This window comes from Sminthopsis crassicaudata, chromosome 3 (genome assembly GCF_048593235.1).
Source record: "Sminthopsis crassicaudata isolate SCR6 chromosome 3, ASM4859323v1, whole genome shotgun sequence".
In the NCBI taxonomy this organism is placed as follows: Eukaryota; Metazoa; Chordata; class Mammalia; order Dasyuromorphia; family Dasyuridae; genus Sminthopsis; species Sminthopsis crassicaudata.
The window spans coordinates 69,369,522-69,389,539 of NC_133619.1; the positions used below are offsets into that span (position 1 = coordinate 69,369,522).

General features: G+C 41.5%; 1 protein-coding gene across 1 annotated transcript in view; it reads right to left on the reverse strand.

Annotated features, from left to right (window-relative positions):
* SPAG16 (sperm associated antigen 16) overlaps positions 1-14,394 on the reverse strand; it is a 1,297,727-nt gene extending 1,283,333 nt beyond the window's left edge. The window contains exon 1 of the mRNA XM_074298771.1: positions 14,268-14,394. Within this exon, the coding sequence (XP_074154872.1) occupies positions 14,268-14,382 (115 nt within the window). The 5' untranslated portion in view covers positions 14,383-14,394. The remainder of the gene's footprint in view (positions 1-14,267) is intronic.
* Between the last annotated feature and the right edge of the window lie 5,624 nt (positions 14,395-20,018).

Here is a 20,018-nt window from a genome sequence, read left to right on the forward strand (position 1 = left end):
GGGCAATCTCTAATCTAATTTAAACTATACCACCACACATTTCATTGCCTTAATGTTCTCAGTGGAATATCAGAGCTAGTTTCTTAAGGACCATGCCTAAGTGTGAAGGGGCAGGTCTATTCTCCAAAAACCCCCATAGCTGTGAATCATAACATACTTGAAGGAATTTCAAATCAGCCTTTATTGAGGCAGATGTTGTTTATGAATTGGGAATGAAATAAATCAGAGGAAGAGGGAAGAGGTCAGAGAATGCAACTGAAAAGAAACTCTGAAAATCCTTAAAGGAGAAAATCTCTTTCAACTCTGCATCAATGAGGGACCCTGCCTTGAAGGACTGTTTCATCGTTGTTATCTGGGTGGGGTTGGCTCAGTCCTGAAACTCATTGAATTCAATTCAAATTCTACCCTAGCTGAAACCCAGCCAACTTGGAACTCCACCCATGGGCCCCCTTTAACTAAATTTCTCATTATAAAAAGAGCCAAACTAAAATCCTCTCTTTGCAGAGGTTCCAAACATACCAGCTATACCATGCTTGGCATCTGAAGGAGCCTCTGCCCACTGGAATACTATTTCCAGTGATATCTTCTCTTTACCCTCTTTATCCTCACCATTTCCTCTAACCAGACTTTAACCTTACTTCCAATTCCTATAATAAACCTCTTTTATCAATCTAGGTTTTTGGTCTGTAAATTCCTTTTCAGAGAACCTCTGGACCACCAGAAGGGAGTCCCCAAAACTCCCTACCCTTAACGCTGAATCCCAAGGGGGTTCAGGGGAACCAAACCTCTCCATTTGGCTCCCTGAACCTGCCACTAGACCTTATCATTTTAACTCCTTGACCTCCAGAAACTCTAATTTCATTTTTGGTTCCCTAAATCTAAACCTCATCATTTGGTTCCCTGACCAGATCCCCCAAAACCAGACATAATTTGGCAACCGAATGGAACCCCAACTTTTTCCGGGCATTCAGAACCAATCTGAGTTTTGAGCTGTTGGTGCAGTATTCTTCCAGGAAGAATACTTATGTTTCTTCTTTTGTCTCACCCTATCTCTAAAGGTAGTGGGCACCCAGACCAAGTCTGGGCTGTGGACAGTATTCTCCCATGAAAGTATTTGCATTTTCAGGCAAAAAGGCCTCTTTTTGTCACACTCCATTTTTAGAGATAGTGGGACCAGGAAATACTCTGGACAAGGTAAAAGATTTTTTTTTTCTTTCTATTCTGTAGTGAATCTAGACAGAGGTGCTGCAAGAAGTTTAGAAAACTAAAAGCTTTTACTTTTCCACAAACTAGAAATACCTCTGCCTCTAAAATCCTTCCTTGAGCAGAGATACTTAGCTTGAGGAAACTCCTCTGCCTAGCCCCTCCAGAGACCAAGGACCTTCTTTGCATCTCAAGCTCTCATGAGAAAGCCCTGCTCTCAAGCAGGACCTCTGAGACATGAGAGGAAGTGTCTCTTTAATACCCCCTCCCACCAAAGAGACACATAGCCATTCTGGACACCCCACCCCTCTTGGGGGTCCCAAGCTAGCACTCTCTTTGATCTGTTTTGGGGAAATAACTGGAGAAAATTAAGAAGAGCCATGTTTGAGTCCTTCTCTCACTCCACTGTTAAATACGATGGAGTCTCTAATGGTCAGGCTGTAGCCATGATAAAAAGAACGCTGAAATAGACCGAGCTTGGAGAACATCTCTCTACTCTTGGCTGCTACTCCCTGGACAGGGGTGAGCAGTCTCTCCTTCAGGTCTTGCTTTCCCAGCAAGATTTGGGAGTTTAGACAAGCTCCCCCTCTCTCAAGTTCCAGCATGGACAGTGGAGACCTTGCTATTCGGGAAGCACCAGGTAAAACTGCTTTTCTTCCTCCCCCACCCTTGCTCAGCACCTTTGGCCTTTCCTCCCCCTCCCCCATGGAGTAGGGAATCACAGAGGAACTCAAGGCCTTTTTCAGACCTCTCCCATATGGCTTGGCAACCTGTCATTTAAATGCTTCTTTCTTGTCCCCTTCCTGGGATACTGTACAGTGGGGAGATTGGGGACTCAATCTTACCTTCTCAAATCTCTGGAAAAGTTTTTCACCAACTTTTAAACTAACGAACTTTGCCAGCAATCCGGACAAGCAGGCCATGCCCCCCCCCCCCCCCCGATTTCTATCTATCCTGCATTAGAGCAGTGCCTCCCATCACAGCCTTTTATGCTTTTGCATTGTCATGCTCATGTTTACAAAGACAGGTGATTCCAAACTGCTCTTGTTTTTTTTGAGTTATATTTTTTTCCCCAGCCCCAGAGCACTTGCTTAAACTTTCCTTAGCTCCTTGTGGGGTTAGCTTAGCTTAACTGTGGAAGGCAGGTTATATCCTTTCTCTCACTTTCCTACCCAATCTTACAGAGGGGAACTCCTAATTTTCTCGGTCCTAAGAACTTTTGCTCTTAGCACATTCTCTCCTATTTTTCTGGATTGTCATTCTTGCCCCTGCCACCAATTAAAGGTTCTTTTCTAAGCTCCAACCCTGGCCAGATTGCAGCTTCAAGAAAGACCTTTAGAATGATGGTTAGGGAATAAAGTTTCAAAGCTAATTAAATTGTTAAATGAGTGAAGATAGTTTTTTTCTTTTTCTCTTCTCATTCCCTGACTGCAGCAGGAAATGAGGAGTTGGAGGGGAAGACTGAAACTACTTGAAAACTCCTTAACCACTTTCAATTCAGTGAACACCTTTAAAGGGAAGAGGTCTTTCCTGTTGCTTTTTCTCTACCTTGCAGAATTCCCTTGTGGGGATTCCTGTGGTGTCTCTCTCTCTAGACCTGTTCTCTATTTTGTAGCTGGTTGGGTGCAAATTTAGGATTCTAATATATCAGACAGCATTGCCATGCTCTCTTTGGACTCCTCAGCATAAAGCAGTTTTTGAGATCACTGCTCCTGATGTAATTTGGATTGATATTGGGTAGTGGGAAAGTGGTTGAATTGTTAAAATTTTAATTGTCTCATTGTGTTTAAGATTTGTTAAAACTGTAACTATTGCTGTATGTTTGAGGGATTTTTAGGAAATTTACTAGTCTGTTATGTATAGGAATTTTGATTCGCTCTTGGGATTTATATGTGGAATGGTAATTTGATCGTTTCTTTTCTATGTAAAAAAGGGAGGAAGGAAACTGATTGAAGCTGGTCAGGAAATTGGGAAACTGATGTATTTTTCTTAGGCACTTCTGCCCTTCCCCCTATTTCATTAGTTCAGATTGAATTGGAAATTATTCTTGCTTAAAATTTACTGGATTGTGATTTACTGGTTATGTTTTAACTTTGAATTCCCTTGAAATGGTGGAATTGCCCTGGCAGACTCAGTTTTTGGTATTATTCTTTAGAAACAACCAATAATCAGACACCTGTTCTGGGACTGGCAGTCTCTCTGATCTGTTTCTCCACTCCTGTTACCCCAATTCCCTAATTAGTATTTCAGCATTTTGATATCAGGACTCTTAAAGAGTTTGGGGTTGCCTGCCTTGGTCTAACTGCATAATTTGCTCAGAAATCTGTCTCCTACTAGCAGTTCCTGTTCCATAGAGAGGAGACAGGTGGAGCAACACCAGGCCATACTTTTTCCCTCTTTTGGAGTCCCTGAAACGTGGGGTGCCCCTCTTAGGGTAGCAGGACTGTCTTGAGTACTGCTACTCAGCAGAGGCTGAGTTTAATGCACAAATGACCACAGACCTAACTCACAGTGAACATCTCTGGCTGAGATGCTTCCCAACTGCAGAGGACCTGAACTAGTTTTAATCTGGTTTATTTGCTTTACATAGGGTTGATCAAAATTATGGTGCTAAGACCTTTTAGAGGAAGGTACTTTAATGATTTGAATATTCAGGAGAGTATAGAATGTTATGCCACAGTTCTCATTATTCTCCTGACTCAGTTTCCCTAATTATCCTGACTCAGTCCAGCCTTGTTTTTCCTGCTTCTCAGTTCTGCAAAACTTCCCCTCCCTCTTTATCAGAATACTTGTTAAGGATAAAAGATCTTATGTTTTAGAATATCAGAACGCTTCTCCCCATCCCAAGCTATCAGAATGTCAGATACTGTCTTATCAAGATGCCTCTTCCCATGTCCATGTTACTCTCCCTGATTTTGTCATCTCATCTCTGGTGGTTCACCCCACCCTGTCAAGAGTCCCATTCCTGCTTTCAGTACCCTGACTCCGCCTCTGCCTCAGTCTATCCCCTGCGTCTGAGCCACATATACATGTGTCATATATGTCTTTGAGAACTCTTGATTGTTGGATTCTTGGAGAAAGTAGTCTCATTCAGCCCTAGGAAACAACCATGGATCCACTTTGATCCCAGCCTCTCTCTCCATTTAATAAATTATTACATACTCTCTAATCTCTATCTTGCTCAATTTCTCCGGCATTACAACTGCCTTAGTTTCCCTAAACTGATCTCTATTTGTCTCAGTTTCTCTGGCATCACAGCTCAAGGAGCATTTTGTTGCTCTCCTTCTCTAGAGAAAGACAAGGGGCTATAGGACCTGGATACTGTCTAGAGTTAGGTGAGGAGCTATTGAATGGAGAACACTAAAGCTTTTTTTCCTGGAAGTCAAGGATTTCAGTCTTTCTGATTTCCTATTTGATGACTGTTCATGAGGATTTTTTTTTTTTTCCAGTAAGCCACCACCCCACCCTTTCTATAGCAAGGTGGGACAGCTCGCTGTCTGGAGTTTCTATGCACAGCAGTCTTTCCCATAAAGATGCTTATGCAGAAAACTCCTGGGAACTGACAAAAATTAAGGTTTTTATCATATTTTTTCTCTCTCTCTTAAGGACACCTGTAGAGAATGAAAAGCTATAGAATTGGGGGACTTGGGACCTGTTCCCCTATCCCTAAAGACTCACCTTTAGGCTGTCTCAATGCAGAGACACACACTTGGCTTGGAAAAAATACCTCAACTTTAAAATTTGAACACTGATTAGATTACCTGAAAGGAATCCAATCTGCCTCCACCCACCAAGCCCTTGAAAGGAGCCTCCATTGCATTTTAAAAGCGCTTTTTTTTCTTTCAAATCCTGGGACTGTCTAACACTTTTGCCCTCAGACAAAAAGCGCCTAGCCAAAACAAACAGAGTAGAATTGTCTCTTTCAAAGCTTGGAAAAAAAAAAAAAAAAACTACCAGCCTAATGAGACCTGGGACCCACCCGCCCCCAACTTTTTCAGGGGTCTAAGGCCAATATACTAAGGCCAAAACTAGAGGAGCCCATTCTGAGCCCTTGATGTTTCTCCCACTCTGCTGCTACAAACAGCTATTGGTTTTCTTTTAACTCTCTCACCTGAACTAAAAAAACCTGAGACTCTCAGCTCTTTTCTTCTCAGGGCAACTTCTGCCTCCTGAAAAGACACTCAGAGCAGAGGTGACTTTTAAAAACAAATCTCTCCCAGGTTTAGGCCAGGATCCCCAAAAGTTTATGCTGTAGGTGCCACAGAAACTGTCCGAGGAGACCCCAGTCCCTGTCCTGAGTTCAAGCAGAAGGAACATGCCTTTCCACCATGACAATGAACACCAAGGGGTTGAACTGGCCCCTCCAGCATCCTGCTTTCTGGTAGGTCTGGCCCTGTTTTCCCCTTTTATCCACTAGGACAGCCCGAACACCTCGGGGGCCGGTAAGCCGGGGAGGCAGCGCTGCTACTTTGCACTCCCTCTGGACCCTTCCACCCCTCCCCCATAAAGAGTGGGGATAGTTGGGGAAGGCTCAGGATCTTTGTTTAGCCATTTTGGTGATATTTTTCTGGTGAGATTGAAGAACCAACTCTATTTTTTTTTTTTTTTTTTTTTTTTTTTTTAAGCAGCACAGTTAAGAGTTAAAACTGCATTCTTATCTTGATCCACAGCTCTGACAAGCAGGGACATGCCCATCCCTAGACCCTGCCTCACAAAAAGATCAGTGGTTTATTAAAACTAATAGATATCAAGGCCTCCTGCCCAGCCGGACTCTCTGAGTCCCCACCCTTAATCCTTGCCCACCTGACCCAACCCCAAGTAAAATTAGCTTTCCTGGAAATTGGAGTGAAAGGCCTAAATTTTTTGCTCCTAGCATTTTCTCTTATACTTTTCTTTAGCATTTGATATTGTTAGATGGGCCATCAGCATTCTTACAGGCAGCCCACAGAAGGGACCTGATGCATTTCCTGCTAAAGGCCCCATTCTCTAATGTCGCCATCTCAACCCTGGATGACACCCCACTTTAAATCTATTCCTGAGATGTTTTCTCTAGACTTCAAACTTTGGATTCTCAATTGCCCTTCAGCTGGGAGAACAAGGGGCAATTGACTGGGGATGACTGACTGGGACAAACAGCCCTGCTGCCATCTCAAAACCCCACACCTCACCTCTTGGCATGAACCCCCCCAAAATCTCTATGACCCTTGCCAGCTTGAAGCAATTAAGAAGAGAACGTCTCCCCTTTATCCCAAATGCATTTGGAGGTGACTGCTTAAGGAAGGAATAAAGAAGAGACCCCAAAACTCTGAACATCCTTGAAGGAGAAAATCTTCAACTCTGTCTCAGTGAGAGATCCTGCCCTGAAGGACAAACAATTTCATCTTTGTTGTCTGGGTAGGGACAGCTCAGTCCTGAAACTCATTGAATTCAACTCAAACTCTAGCCCTAGCTGAAACCCAGTGAGGAGCCCACTTGAGACTCCACCCACGGGCCTCCTTTAGCTAAATTTCTCATTATAAAAAGAGCCAAACTAAAATCCTCTCTTTGCAGAGGTTCCAAACATGTCAGCTTTACCATGCTTGGCATCCCAAGGAGCTCTGTCCACTGGAATACTCTTTCCAGTACCATTACCCTCACCTTTCCCCTAACCAGACTTTAACTTTATTCCAATCCCCATAATAAACCTCTTTATCAATCTAGGTTTTCAGATCTGTAAATTCCTTTATAGAGAACCTCTGCACTGCCAGAAGGGGGTTCCCCAAAATTCCCTACCCTTGCATCGAATCCCAAGGGGATGCAGGGAGCAAATCTCTCCTCCCTGAATCCCGAACCTGCCACTAGACTTTATCATTTAGCTCCCTGACCACCAGAAACCCTAATTTCATTTTTGGTTCCCCAAATCTAAACCTTATCACAACTGCTTTTCAGTCTCCTTGTATTGTTATCATCCTTTCAGATTAAGGGATCTGTTCTGCTGGTCAGATATCCAGCAGGTATTAGCAGGTGGCTCCCATAGCACTTAAGTAATTCTGCAAGTTGCTCTATTAACTAAATTCTATATAGCCTGTACAAAATATATTCTTCCCCTGTCCACTACTAGCATGTCCCTTGTCTACTTGTTCCCCAATTTGTTGCCCAGAATTACTGCTTGGGACAAACCATTTATTCATGGCTACCTCTTCCACGGTAGAGGTAATTTCCAGCCCTACTCAATTCAGCCCTTCCTCTTTCTCAGACTAACCCAGCCCATCTACTTTCCATTTAAGCCCTTCCATAGTACCTCATTCTATTATAAACAAACTCCTCCATATAATGGATGTATTAATAATTTGTTTTACTTCTTTAACATTAACTAAAATCTGGCTTTCCCCTGAGGATACCATATCCTCTCACTTTCCACTTCTCTTACTGTTATCAGGACATTAACTGGCATACCTTTTCCTCCCCATGACAGTTTCTAAAACATGCTGCTTCTTCAACCATGACAACAATTTCTCCTGCTTCAGGCTCTAGCATATTGCATTACAACTTCTCTTCTTTTAAAGTCCCTAAACCTGGCCAGGCCTTTATGGAAGAGTGGGGTCATGGACAGGGTCTACCAGGTGGGTAATCTGTCTTCTGTGATATCAGTGTATGAAGAGTAGTACAGGAGCATAGCAATAATACTAATAGAAACAAAGACTCCCTGAGACATAGGTTAAAACATCCCCTGGGAGGAGAAGCTAACAAAGGATGTGATCAATTCCTGAGAAGCATTTAAACTAGATTAGGTGTAGGTGTGAAAACTCAACAAAAAGAAGATACAAACTAGTCAAAAGGCAGAAATTGAAGAATTCAGGATTCTTTATTCCTAGGCTATACCATCTCTTAACCACCACATTTTGAGCTCCATTGTTTATAGTTGTTATCTACTGAACCCCAGGGCACATTCAGCCCTCAACAAATTCAACACCTGGCTCAGTCTGTAGTACTGAATTGAGAGGTAACACTTAGCTACTCCATAGCATCCCATCATCATTCTCAACAATTGAGTCCATGTTGATAACCATTCTAAAAGCCCAACCAGATAGTATTTCCCAGGACTCTGCTGACATCCACATCATTTCAGGCAGACTAGTTTGCCTTCAAGGTACTTATGATCTGTGGACTCATAACATTCAATTGGACTCATAACATTCAATTGTATCACTTTAGATTCAAAACTTTGAAATTCCTCTTATCTGACCAATCTCCTATGAAGAATACTAAACTTCTCTCCTTGTTATCCTTCTAGTTTATCCTCTAGGTTACACCCTATAACCACAGGTATCTCATAGGGGTTTCCCTTGGTCCAACTTTTCTTCTGTTCTCTCCCCAACCCCTCTTCACCTTGCAGCATTGTTAAACTTTATACTCCTCCCATATCTGACCCAGGGCCACTAGCCTCCTTACTTGTTCCTTGAATGTGAACAACTTCATACTCAGAGCATTTTTATTGACTGTTCCCCATGCTGGAATGCTCTCCTTCCTCATCTCTCTCTCCTGGCTTCTTGCAATTCCCAGCTAAAACTCAACTCTCTGTTAAGTAAGCCTTTCCCAACCCATCTTGATTCTAATGATTATTAAAGCTTGTTTGTACAAAATGGTTTGCATGCTGCCTACCAAACTCCCTGAGAACAAAGGCTGTCTCTTGTGTTACTCTTTATCACCAGAACTTAGCACATGGTAGGCCTATGTTTATTGACTTATCTACTCCCTAATGCTTATCATGACCTACTGTAAAGGGCTAGAACTGAGCAATGCACTTGGATAATGAAGCTAATTGCCAATTGGACAGTTTCCTATTAACTTGTTTGAAGGTTGACCCTTCCCAGTTGTTCTGTGCTGACTTGATTGGTGATTGATTGATTGATTGATTGACAAAGAGTGGGGAGTGACATGTGTGGGAGGAGTAGGAGGAAGAAGAGGAAGTGAGATGAAGAAGCTGTCTCAGTCTCTCCTGGCGTTTGAGGGAGCAAGGTGTGTGTGAGGCAACTAGGGTTAACCCCCTGAACTTGACTGTAAAAGATCTAGAATAAAGAACTTTAGTGATCCTGACTCCAGCTGATTTCTAGGAAGACAGAATTCCAGCAACCTACTCCATACTTCTAGCCTCAATTATCAAGCTAGTTCTAACTCACTCAAATTGCTTCCCTGACACACCTGACTTCTTGGTACTCCATACTGTATACACTCAATTATATTACTATTTTTGGCTTCTTCTTTCCTAACTTTCACACAGTCTACATACCCTTCTACTTGGCAAAACCAAATAATCAAATATTGGCCTGGAAAGCTATTACTGCATATGCAGAAAGTAAAGAGTATCAATGGTATCATATTAGAACTACAAAAAAAAAAAAAAAAAAAAAAAAAAAAAAAAAAAAAAAAAAAAAACAACCACAAAATGTGAGGGAGCTGATTTAATTGGCAGATATATGTTGCCTTATTAAGTTATGAAGTCGTGGAAATTGCATATACTACAAATTTTATAACTTATGGCCCTTTCTTACAGTTTACTTCATCTACTCCCCACGAAATTCCAGATGGCAGGCAACCCTATTGCCTCATTCTTCAAAAATGATCTATCCTGCTTTACTCTTAAGACATGATGAGTTCTCTCAATTCTCCTCCACACTTCTTTATCTTATCTTTTTATCATATAGTTTCTCCTATTGTATCTGAGGAAGAGATGAAGAAACAATTTTTCTTCCAAAGTTATTAAGCCCTCTATCTGTCTATCTGATCCCTTCTTACCATCACACCCCTCTCTCTCAAGTTCTAACAATCTCAAATTCCCTAGGACTTTTCTCTATTATTCAGATTTTTTTTTTCTTTAACCTCCAATCTCTTGTTTCTCTGATTATCAAAAGTCTCAAAATTAGGCACTGAAAGCCCATTTTGTCCAACTTACATTTGAAAAAGACTCCTCTATGCAAAGATAATAAATTTGTTAATACTAGTTTAAATTTAAAACACACTTATAAAAAAAGTATAACAGTATTAGTTGCAAGGCACCATAATAGGTACTAAGGATACAAATACAAAATACCTGGTTCTAGCTTTTAAGCAGCTTAAATTCTACTAGAATCCACATATTATGAATACAAACTAAATGTAAACTCACTTCAACTGTACTAACAGCTAGGAGATCAGAAAAGCTTTATGTAGAAAATAAGCTCTAAGTTTTTAAGAAAATTAGGGGTTCTTTAGAAGTGAAAAGAAAATTTACTCAAGCCAGGAAATCACTTTGACCATCCTGGCTATAATGGAAAGCTGATGAAGAATTGTAAAAAGACAAAAAAAGACAGATCAGTTAAATTGTAGAAAGACCTATACATGCTAGGGACCTGGAGATTATCTATTTTTTTTTTTCCCTAAATGCAACAACAAGCCCATTCAAAAAATTTTTTAATAAGAAGGGGTTATATCTGTAAGGGCCCTTTAAATGGGCGGACACAGTGCATCCGGAGATTGAGGCCCAGAAGTAATTTCTGTGGATATTAGGACTGCCCTTGGGCGGGATCCTGGCCATATTGAGATAGCTTCGTAATGGGTGACTCTCTCGCTGATTGGCTGTGTGTGTGACCTCACAGGCCCTATGTAAGCCCACTGCAGGCAGCAACTGCCCTCTTTAACCTCCTGCTGTTCACCCTGGCTCCCCAGCCTGGGTGGCCAAGCCGAGATGGATAGCCAAAAGAGGTAAGGGTTTTGGTAGTGAACACGTGGGTCTTCTGACCAGGTGTTCACCAGGGAACCAACAAGTCAGGGCATCAGTCAGGGCATTATGTGAGTAGGTATAATAAAGGCTTTTAAGATTACATGTGGTTGTTCTTGAGTGCGCTACCGGTTACTAAGCTATAGATTCAAGAGATTGTGGCCAGAGACCTTAGAAGGCCTCAGAGGAGGCGAGCCGGGTAGAGCTCACACTGCAAAGGACAGTGGTCAAAGGTGCTCTGGTGGGTCTAGGACAGACTAGTAATTGTAACTGCCAGGAGAGCACGTTACATATATCTGTTTTAAAATGTTGACGTGATTGCCATACAGATAGTAGTTTGGAGAAGGGAGAAAATGTAAGTACAGAGGCCACTTGGGACTGCAGGCAAGAGATGATGATGATGACATGAACTAGTATGAAGGCTGTGTCAGGGGAAAAAAAAAAAAAGGAGAGAATCCATTCAGGGTAATTTAAAGATTATGAGTCTGGGTGACTGGAATATAGTGATATCCTCAAGTGAAATGGGTAAACATGAAGGAGGAATGCATCCAGGGAAAATGAATTTTATTTTGAATATGTTGTGTTTGAGATGCCTATAGACTACGCATGCAGAATACTCAGCAAGCATTAATAACATAAGCCTGCAATTCAGGTGAGAGCATATAGCTTAATATTTGGATTTGGGAGTCATCTGAGTAGAAAAAAAAATGAATGCCATATTTGGTGGATAAAAAGAAGATAGTCACAAAGTTTGTGTGAAAGATAGGATTTGAACTCAGATCTTCCTGATTTCTCATGCAATGTTCCATATGCTATGCCATCTTTTCTTTTATGTAATACTTGACAATTTAAGTGCATTTAGGGAGAGTGATTAATAGACTTAATTGTTTTAATTAATGAACTGGACCAAAATTGGTTTAAATTAAATTACTTACTATAGTACTATCAATGGATCATTGAATAATAGGATTCAGAAATAGAAGGGATCACATCCAGCCCCTTCATTAGATAGATGAGATGACAGTCCAGAAAAATGAAATTATAAGGCTTTGAGAGTAAAACAAACGATTTATGGAGTAAATGCAGAATGTCAGTAAGTATAAATTAGTATAAATTTTAAGTATATGAGGAAAAATACAAGTTTATGAGAAAAATAATTCTATTGCTCTCTAATAAAAAACATCATTCTTTTGTGTTTTCAACTAAATTCTAAGTTCATTTAGGAGAATTTGTGTGTATAACTAATTTTCAAAGAACACAAAGTGAATCAATAGTGATTCAATCAACAAAAAGAAGTTTTAAAGTTGGAAGGATTATAGTTGGGGGGAAAATAAGCTGTGGAGTCTACATCTTTGGAGATTTATATGAAACTAGAAAAACTTTCTGTCTTGATTGGTAATCCATTTCTCTGCCTGAAAGCAAAGGATTTCTAATCTTAGCCTTTCCTTAGTTATCAATTCTAAAAAAAATCAACTCGTGCTCCACATCCTTGTCCAAAATAGTACAGAAAATATACAGTACTTCAGTTTTGTTATCTGCTTGTTGATTACCCACTATATAGGCTGTGCCCTGAAAATCTTTAATTCCCTTTTGGTTTCTTTCTTCTACTACAACACTAAACTTCTGTGCTATGGATAAGAATGCTCTCAAGTATGCAAACTAATTTTAGCATTAGCTTAAATCAGTGTTATCTGAAATTAATTCAGATGAAATACAATGACATGAGGCACTCCACAATCAAACAAGAACTACTATAACATGAATAATCAATCTAGTGGACTGCATTGAGTTTTAATTGTAATGGTAATTGAACCTGCATCTTGGGCTTCTGGGAAACCTACAGATATTCTTTCAAGAGAAAGAGTTTGCAAAGAGTTGGATAATCTGTTTAAGTAAATCGGGCTGGAAGTTGATAAAGAGAATTCATTCATTTTTGGGCAGGAAGGAAGAATGGAAGGAAGAGAGGGAAAGGAAAAAGGAGAAAGAAAGAGGAAGGGAAAGAAGGAGAAAAAGAGGAGGGAGAGAAGGGAAGAAAGGAGGAAGACAGGAAGAAAGGAAAGCAAGAAAGGAGGAGGAAAAAAGGAGGGAAGAAGAAAAGGAGGGAGAAAAGAGGGAGAGAGACAGAGGAGGAAGGGAGGAGAAGGAAAGAGGGAAAGAGGAACCTTCCTTCTTCCCTTTTGCCACATACTCCATTGCGGATACCCAGAGACAAAGCATACTAGACATTTAAGATTACAGCACTGCACTTCCCATCACTGGCAAAAGGAGGAGAAAAGTGACTCATTTGTTGGTGACAGGAGGGGCTCAGGAAGAAGATAGGAGAGTAAGAAGATCCGGGAGATGACTGGACAAGTCAGCTCCCAACTTAAAGCTATCGTCTCTGTTCCTAAAGGCCCTCTCTTACCCCGCAAATCTCATTCGTTGCCAGGCTCAGGCCCGCATCCCCTTCTCTTCATTTTCTGCTAACACCTTGGGGCAAGCCTTCATCATCTCATATCGACCATTCCCAATAGCAACAACCAGGGTCTCCCTTACTCTCTACATTCCTGTCCACCCTCTACTCTGTTGCAAAAGTATCTTCCTAAGGCTAACTTCTCTTCATGTCAGATAATCAATATATTACCAATACATTCTAGAACCAAATAGAAAATTCTCTGGCATCCCAAAGCATTTCTAACTTGCCCTCCCCTCCCACTCTTCCTGAGGTCTGCACCCCGGGGTTCTGATCTGGGGGCACTGCCCTTGATGTTTCTCCATCTCCAGGAATTTTCTCCGGCTTCGCCCAATGCCAGGAGCATTCTCCCTCATCCCGCCTCCAGACTTCCCAGCCAGAGTCTCACTTTTGACAGGAAGCCTTTCCTGACGCCTTTGAATTCTCTCAGGGGATTAGCTCCATTTCACCTGTCTCTTCCTAGCCCAAGGCGCTTTACTCGTGGTCTTCCCTAAGGGGCTAAGAGGTTCCTGACAGCAGGATTGTCCCTGCCTTGCTTTGGATACCCAACTGCACACAGTAGGCGCTTAATAGATGTTTTCTGGGTGAGTTTGCCCTTTGTCCCAGATAAGAGGACATTGCAGATTACAGCTCGCCAGGCACTCGCCCGCCCGAGAGAGCAGGAAAGGGAAGGAAAGGGACGTGCGGGTTAGTAAATCAAGGCGGGACCAGAAGGAAGGTGGGAGATGGGCGCCGCGCCCTCCCCCCGCCCCATTACACAGGAGGCGCAGAGATGTGACGCCACAGGTAGCTAGGTGGGGGGGGCTGGGGGAATTGAGTTCTGGGGTTGGGGGTAGGCCCCCGGCCCGGCCCCTCCCTCCTACGCGCCAAGGATACGCTCCAAATAATAGGCGCCCTCCGCGGCCACAGCCTCCGCGGTCTCCCCGGCTGCCATCAAGCCTGCCACGGCCGTCCCCTCCAGGGGCCTCGGACCCGACAGCGTTCGCTTCATGGTCGTCAGCTTGGCTCCGACTCTGTTGCCCGCCTCCGTCCCGGTGCGCACGGTCACTACGAGCCCGTACCCCGCACCCTCACCCCACTCCCACCGCCGTTCCCCAGGGCAACCCCCCGAGCCGCTAGGCCCCCCGCCCCCCTCCCACCCCCGCCCAAACCCTTCCCCCGACTCGGCTCTGCTCTCGCGAGAGGCGGGGGTGCCGCGCGGGCCGGAGGGCGGCTTTGGGCCCGGGCGAGAGCAGCAGAGTTCTGCATTTGCCTCGGTGGGGAAGAGGGTGCCTGAGAATTTGGAGAGGAGTGCCCCTCCACCCCGCCCAGCTCGCCCCACGCCTCTCCCCTCGCTCCCCACGTGGCCCAGGACGGGCGCCTCCCACTGGCTTCCTGCGTTGCCCGGACAACCGTCTCCTCGTTACCTAGTAACGGGAGGAGCGTGGGGGCGGGACTTAGGGACTCCCGCCCCCGAAATGGCGTGATGAATGGACAGGGAGCTCCAGGCAAAGTACGGACTCCGCGTCCTTCCCCACTCGGTTTCGGCACCCTCTGTTTTTCCGCCAGTCTTTCGTACCCCTGCCTCGGCATTCCTTCCTTCTCCCGCACTCTCACCTTGCCCCTTCACACACACCTGCCTTTTTTCTTGCCTCTTTCATGGTGCTCTGCAACTTTTTTTTTTTTTTTTTTTTTTTTTTTTTTTTTTTTTTTTAATTTTCACATGGGAATTTGTTTTTCTGAGCTATGCGTGTGTGGAAGACTTCGTTTTCAGTGTGTGTGTAGGGGGGGTCCCAAAGCCTGTTGTTATAGGACACTTTCCTTATTTGTCATACAGCTGGTGACCAGGCCCCGGGCTTGAACTCACTTCTAATGCCCCGGCCCGCATTCCTTCCACGCCACCTTCCTTACACAACTGAAAAGTCCTGCATCCTTCAAAGGCTGACAAGGTTAATCCCACTTAACCAGGATTCCTGAAATGCTTTCTCCGTGTCAAGCACAGATTTTATGAAGACAGCAATAAAGCATTCTCTGCCTTTGAGAACGTTACAGAGAATTAGAAGAAACATCAGCTACTTATACAAGTGCAAAGTCACGGTGTGGGGGAGCGGTGCAGTACCAGTAGCTGGGGAATCAGGAGAGAAGATTGCACTTGAAATGAATTTTAAAGGAAAATAGGGATCCTAAGAGGGAAACGGGAAGGCATGCATTTCAAGCATGAAGCGGAATCCATGCAAAGGCACCCGACCCGGGCAGATAAATTTTCAGGGTATTCAATTACACTTCAGAAATCTACAAACGCTACAAATGAGGGCTTTTTTGTTGTTGTTGTTGATTGTTTACACTTTAAAAAAAGAATAAAGTATTCCTGATGCAGATTAAGCTTAAGTGTGTTGTACATTTTTGGAAAGCCAGTTGTTAAATATTTACCTGAAATCCAGGATAGTATAACCTAGGGGTTCTCAAACGAGGCCCTCGGTCAGATGCAGCTGCTGAGGACGTTTATGGGGCCCACCACGTTATGGCAAATGGGCTGAGGGGCGGAGACAGAGTGTGAGGTTTTGCTTTTACTCTAGTCCGGCCTCCCACAGTCTGAGGGACAGGGAACCGGCCCCCTATTTAAAAAGTTTGAGGATGACTGGATAAACCATAGCTAGCAGACCTAATTGGCTGCAGTGTGGGAAACATGAATAAATAATGCAATGAACAACTGTCTGAAAAAGTAGGCTGGCATCATTATTTGAAGGGGTCTGAATGCTAGAGGAGTATGTACTTTACCCAAAGAGTAATAGGAAACCACTGGAGCTTCTTGAGGAGAGGAGTGACAGGATCAGCCTTGTAGTGTAGTAATATCAGTTATGTCAATGGAGACTCGGCAAGAGGAAAGCCTGGAGATGGAGAGATCAGATGTTAGTCATATCTAACTTTTCCTAATCCCATTTGGGGTTTTCTTGGCAAAGATACTGGATAGTTTGCCGTTTCCTTCTCCAGTTCATTTTACAGATGAGGAAACTGAGGCAAATAGTTTTAGGTGACTTACTTAAGATCACATAATTAGTAAGAGTCTGAGGACAGATTTGACCTGGGGAAGTTGTTTTCCTGACTCCAGAACTGTCAATTTATGTGCCTTTGAGGGCAATCACATCTGCTTAGGCTGTGCATAATTTGCAGGATTCCAGGTCATCCTGACCTGGCTCTGAACCCCCATTAAAATTAGCCCACAAGCCAGCTGAGGCTGAGCAATTTTGAGAACAGATATACTGGTATGGAGAGGAATGGATTTGTAGAAATGATATGATAAACAGGCTGGATTGGAGGAGGGACCGCTTTCTGAGATATTAGAACTCTAAATTCACATAGTCCCTTCATACCCTGACCAATTTATCTACTTTTTGTTTTCCTTTTGTTTCACTAGCAACTTTATGGTTAGAGAGCTTAAAAGAGTAGGTTAGTACAAATAAAGATGTCTTAGCTGAAAACCACCATTATTTCTCTTTTCTCGTTTTCATGATCTCTACTAGAGCCCTTGCAGCTGGCCTGTCATTGGCACAAATTTATACATCGTACCACTTATCTGCCATTAGAGAGTGGTTCAAAGGCTACTGCAATAATCCGAGAGAGAGGTATTGAAAGTGTAAAAAATAGTTTCAACAATGAAGTATTAAAAAGGATATGATTGTATAAGATGTCAAAGCAAAATCAACAAGATTTGACAACTGAAATGTCTGAAATCAGAAGGAATAGCCAAAATTCTGAAATTAGGTAATTAGAAAAATGGTCTTCTCTCCCCAGAAATATGTTTATAACTCAAGAAATAATTTTTGTGATGATTATATGGTTTTGTAAATGTTTGCATCTGGATATAAGCTTGTCTGTGTGAAGAATTTTTTTCTCCAAAAAAAGAGCCAAAGGAACCTGTTTAAACTATCCCTTATTCTGAATTTTGTTAAAGGAGTCTGTTTAATTTTATTAAATAGGGACTGAAAAGCTAGTTAAGAAATGACATCTGAGAAAGGAGTTTATACTTATGAACTAGAGCTAAAAATTTAAAACGGAAAGACTACTGGTCAAAGATGATGTGCACCAATCAAGGACCAATGAAAATGCTTTGTCTGAGGTTTTGCAGATCTAATCAACTGGGGGGAAAAAGAGAGAAAAATAATAAAGCAAATAGCTACATTGTATCATAGAAAATAGTCATAGGAATTTCCATTTACAAAAGGCAAAAATCAGTGAGACAACTAGCACATTCTCATGTATATCATGTATGTATGTATATATATGAATATGGACATAGGTCTAGTTATATGGAGATATAATTACACATACATAGAAATACACATGAGGGCCAAAAGATAAAGGTAAGGGGAAATTCTTTAAAGAACCTGATAGGACCTATCTAATTAAGTCAACAAATATTTAAAGATATGTGTGGAAATCCAGGAATCTAGATGGAAATATGTAGCTGAAAACAAAAGAAATATTGTCATTAGAAACCACCTAAAGGGAAAGAGAAAATAAAGAGGCTGGGAAAGAAATCAAAATCCTAGAATAAAGGTATGATATAATAGTGATGGGGTACTTCAATTATCCTGGCATAGCACTTTCTCTACCCAAAGCAGAATGGTTAGTGATTTTCTGACTTGTTTTAATGTTGGTTTTATTCTTTAAAAGATGTAGAAAAAAAGAATAGGAGTTCTTTTTAAAAATTTAATTCATCAATATAGAAAGGCTTATTGCTGAACTGAAAATAAGGGGGGAATTTTTGCAGGAAAGAAGCCATTTTAGCCTCTGAATTGGAGATTGAAAAGAAAAAGCTAGTGATATTGATGAGGGAACCCCAAAATTCTGAAAAATCCTTAAAGGAGAAAACCTCCTTCAACTCTGCCTCAGGGAGGGGACTCCACTCTAAACACAAACAGTTTCATCTTTGTTATCTGGATCAGTCCTGAAACCCATTGAATTCAATTCAAATTCTAACCCTGGCTGAAACCTATCCCAGAACCAACCTGTGAATCCACCTACAAGCCCCCTTCAGCTTGTAGCCAAAGCCCCCTCTTATAAAAGAGCCAAGCTGGAGTCCTCTCTGCAGAGGTCCCAAACATGGTAGCCTTACACCTGACATGTCAAAGGATTTCTACTCACTGAAACCCTGGTTCCAGTGCCTTTTATCTTTACCTTCAACTTACTAACTAGACTTTACTTCCAAACCCTATAATAAACCTCTTTTATCAATTTAGGTTTTCAGGTGTGTAAATTCCTTTACAGGAGACTCTTGCGCTGCTATTAGACTTCATTTAATTCTGTATCCTTGCACCGAATCCAAAGAGGTTGCAGGTGAGCTCTATTTGACTCTTTATACCCTGAACCTGCCACTAGACCTCAGTTAAACCTAATTTCATTTAAGTACCCCAATTTTAAACCTCATCAATATCCTGATAAGCATTACAGATCTGAGGACAACAGACTTTTTTAAAGGTAAATAACGATCAAATGAGATGATAACATATGTCAAGTGTTTTGCAAACTTTAAATTTCTGTAGAAATACTAACCATCATTACCATTCTTTCCAGACATCCCCAAAACTTCACCATTTGCTGAAACTGATGGTTCTACATATGGATGAAGTGGTGCTGGCTGAAACTTTAGAAATCATTCAACTTAGCCCTCCATTTTGAAGATAAGTAAATTAAGGCATAATACTAGAACCTGACTCCCAGTACATTGGATTGTTATGTAGATATACATAAATATACATGTATATGTATATATGCTTTACATATGTGTCTATACATATATATGCATGTACATTTGTAGGTATGCTTGGATAGATAAATATACTACACAGAGTTAAGCATCTAAGCTTTTTAAAATTTTTGAACATGGTGTATGTTTATGATAAATGTATATGGACACATATATGTAATATATGTTTCTCTGTATACATACTATTTAAAGAAAGGAAATATGCAGTATACTTTGTTTTTAAAAAGTGTTTTATTGATGCTTTTTGGCATGGTCATTTTCCCAAAAGGCTTCCCACTCTCCTACTACCCACCCCAACAGAATCCTCCTTTATATCAATAGAGTTATGCAAAATCAAGTATGTACATTTTAGGAAGAGTTACAATTGGGTGGTTAAAGTAATATTTATAAAGTTTGAAATTTAACTAGAAAACAACTATCTAGAAAACAAAGCAATCTCAAATAAAGTAAGTTATTTATTCCGCTCCTTATTACTCAAGAACAACAACAGCTGAAGATTTTAAATCATTATTTTGTTGTTCTCAAGCTAATTTTTTGTTATTTTAACTAAAATACATTATTAAAGCATTATTTAAAGAAAGGAAGGAAATGACCATGTAAGATCACATAGTGCTGCTTTCGAGTTAAAATGGATCCCCAGTCAGGATTCCCTATTTGTTCTTAAATGTCTTACACATTTTCAAATCAAAAAAAAAGAAAGTCTTTTGAATTTGTATGAATGAAGAGAGAAATGCTAGCTTCCTTTGACCATAATCTTGAAAAGGCCTGATAAAACTGCATGGAAAATCAGTAAAGATGACAAAAATTAACAGGCTAGAAAGGATAGATGTTATTTCCAACCAGTTTAAATGAATTGTTTTTATATTAATATTTGTTTTTCT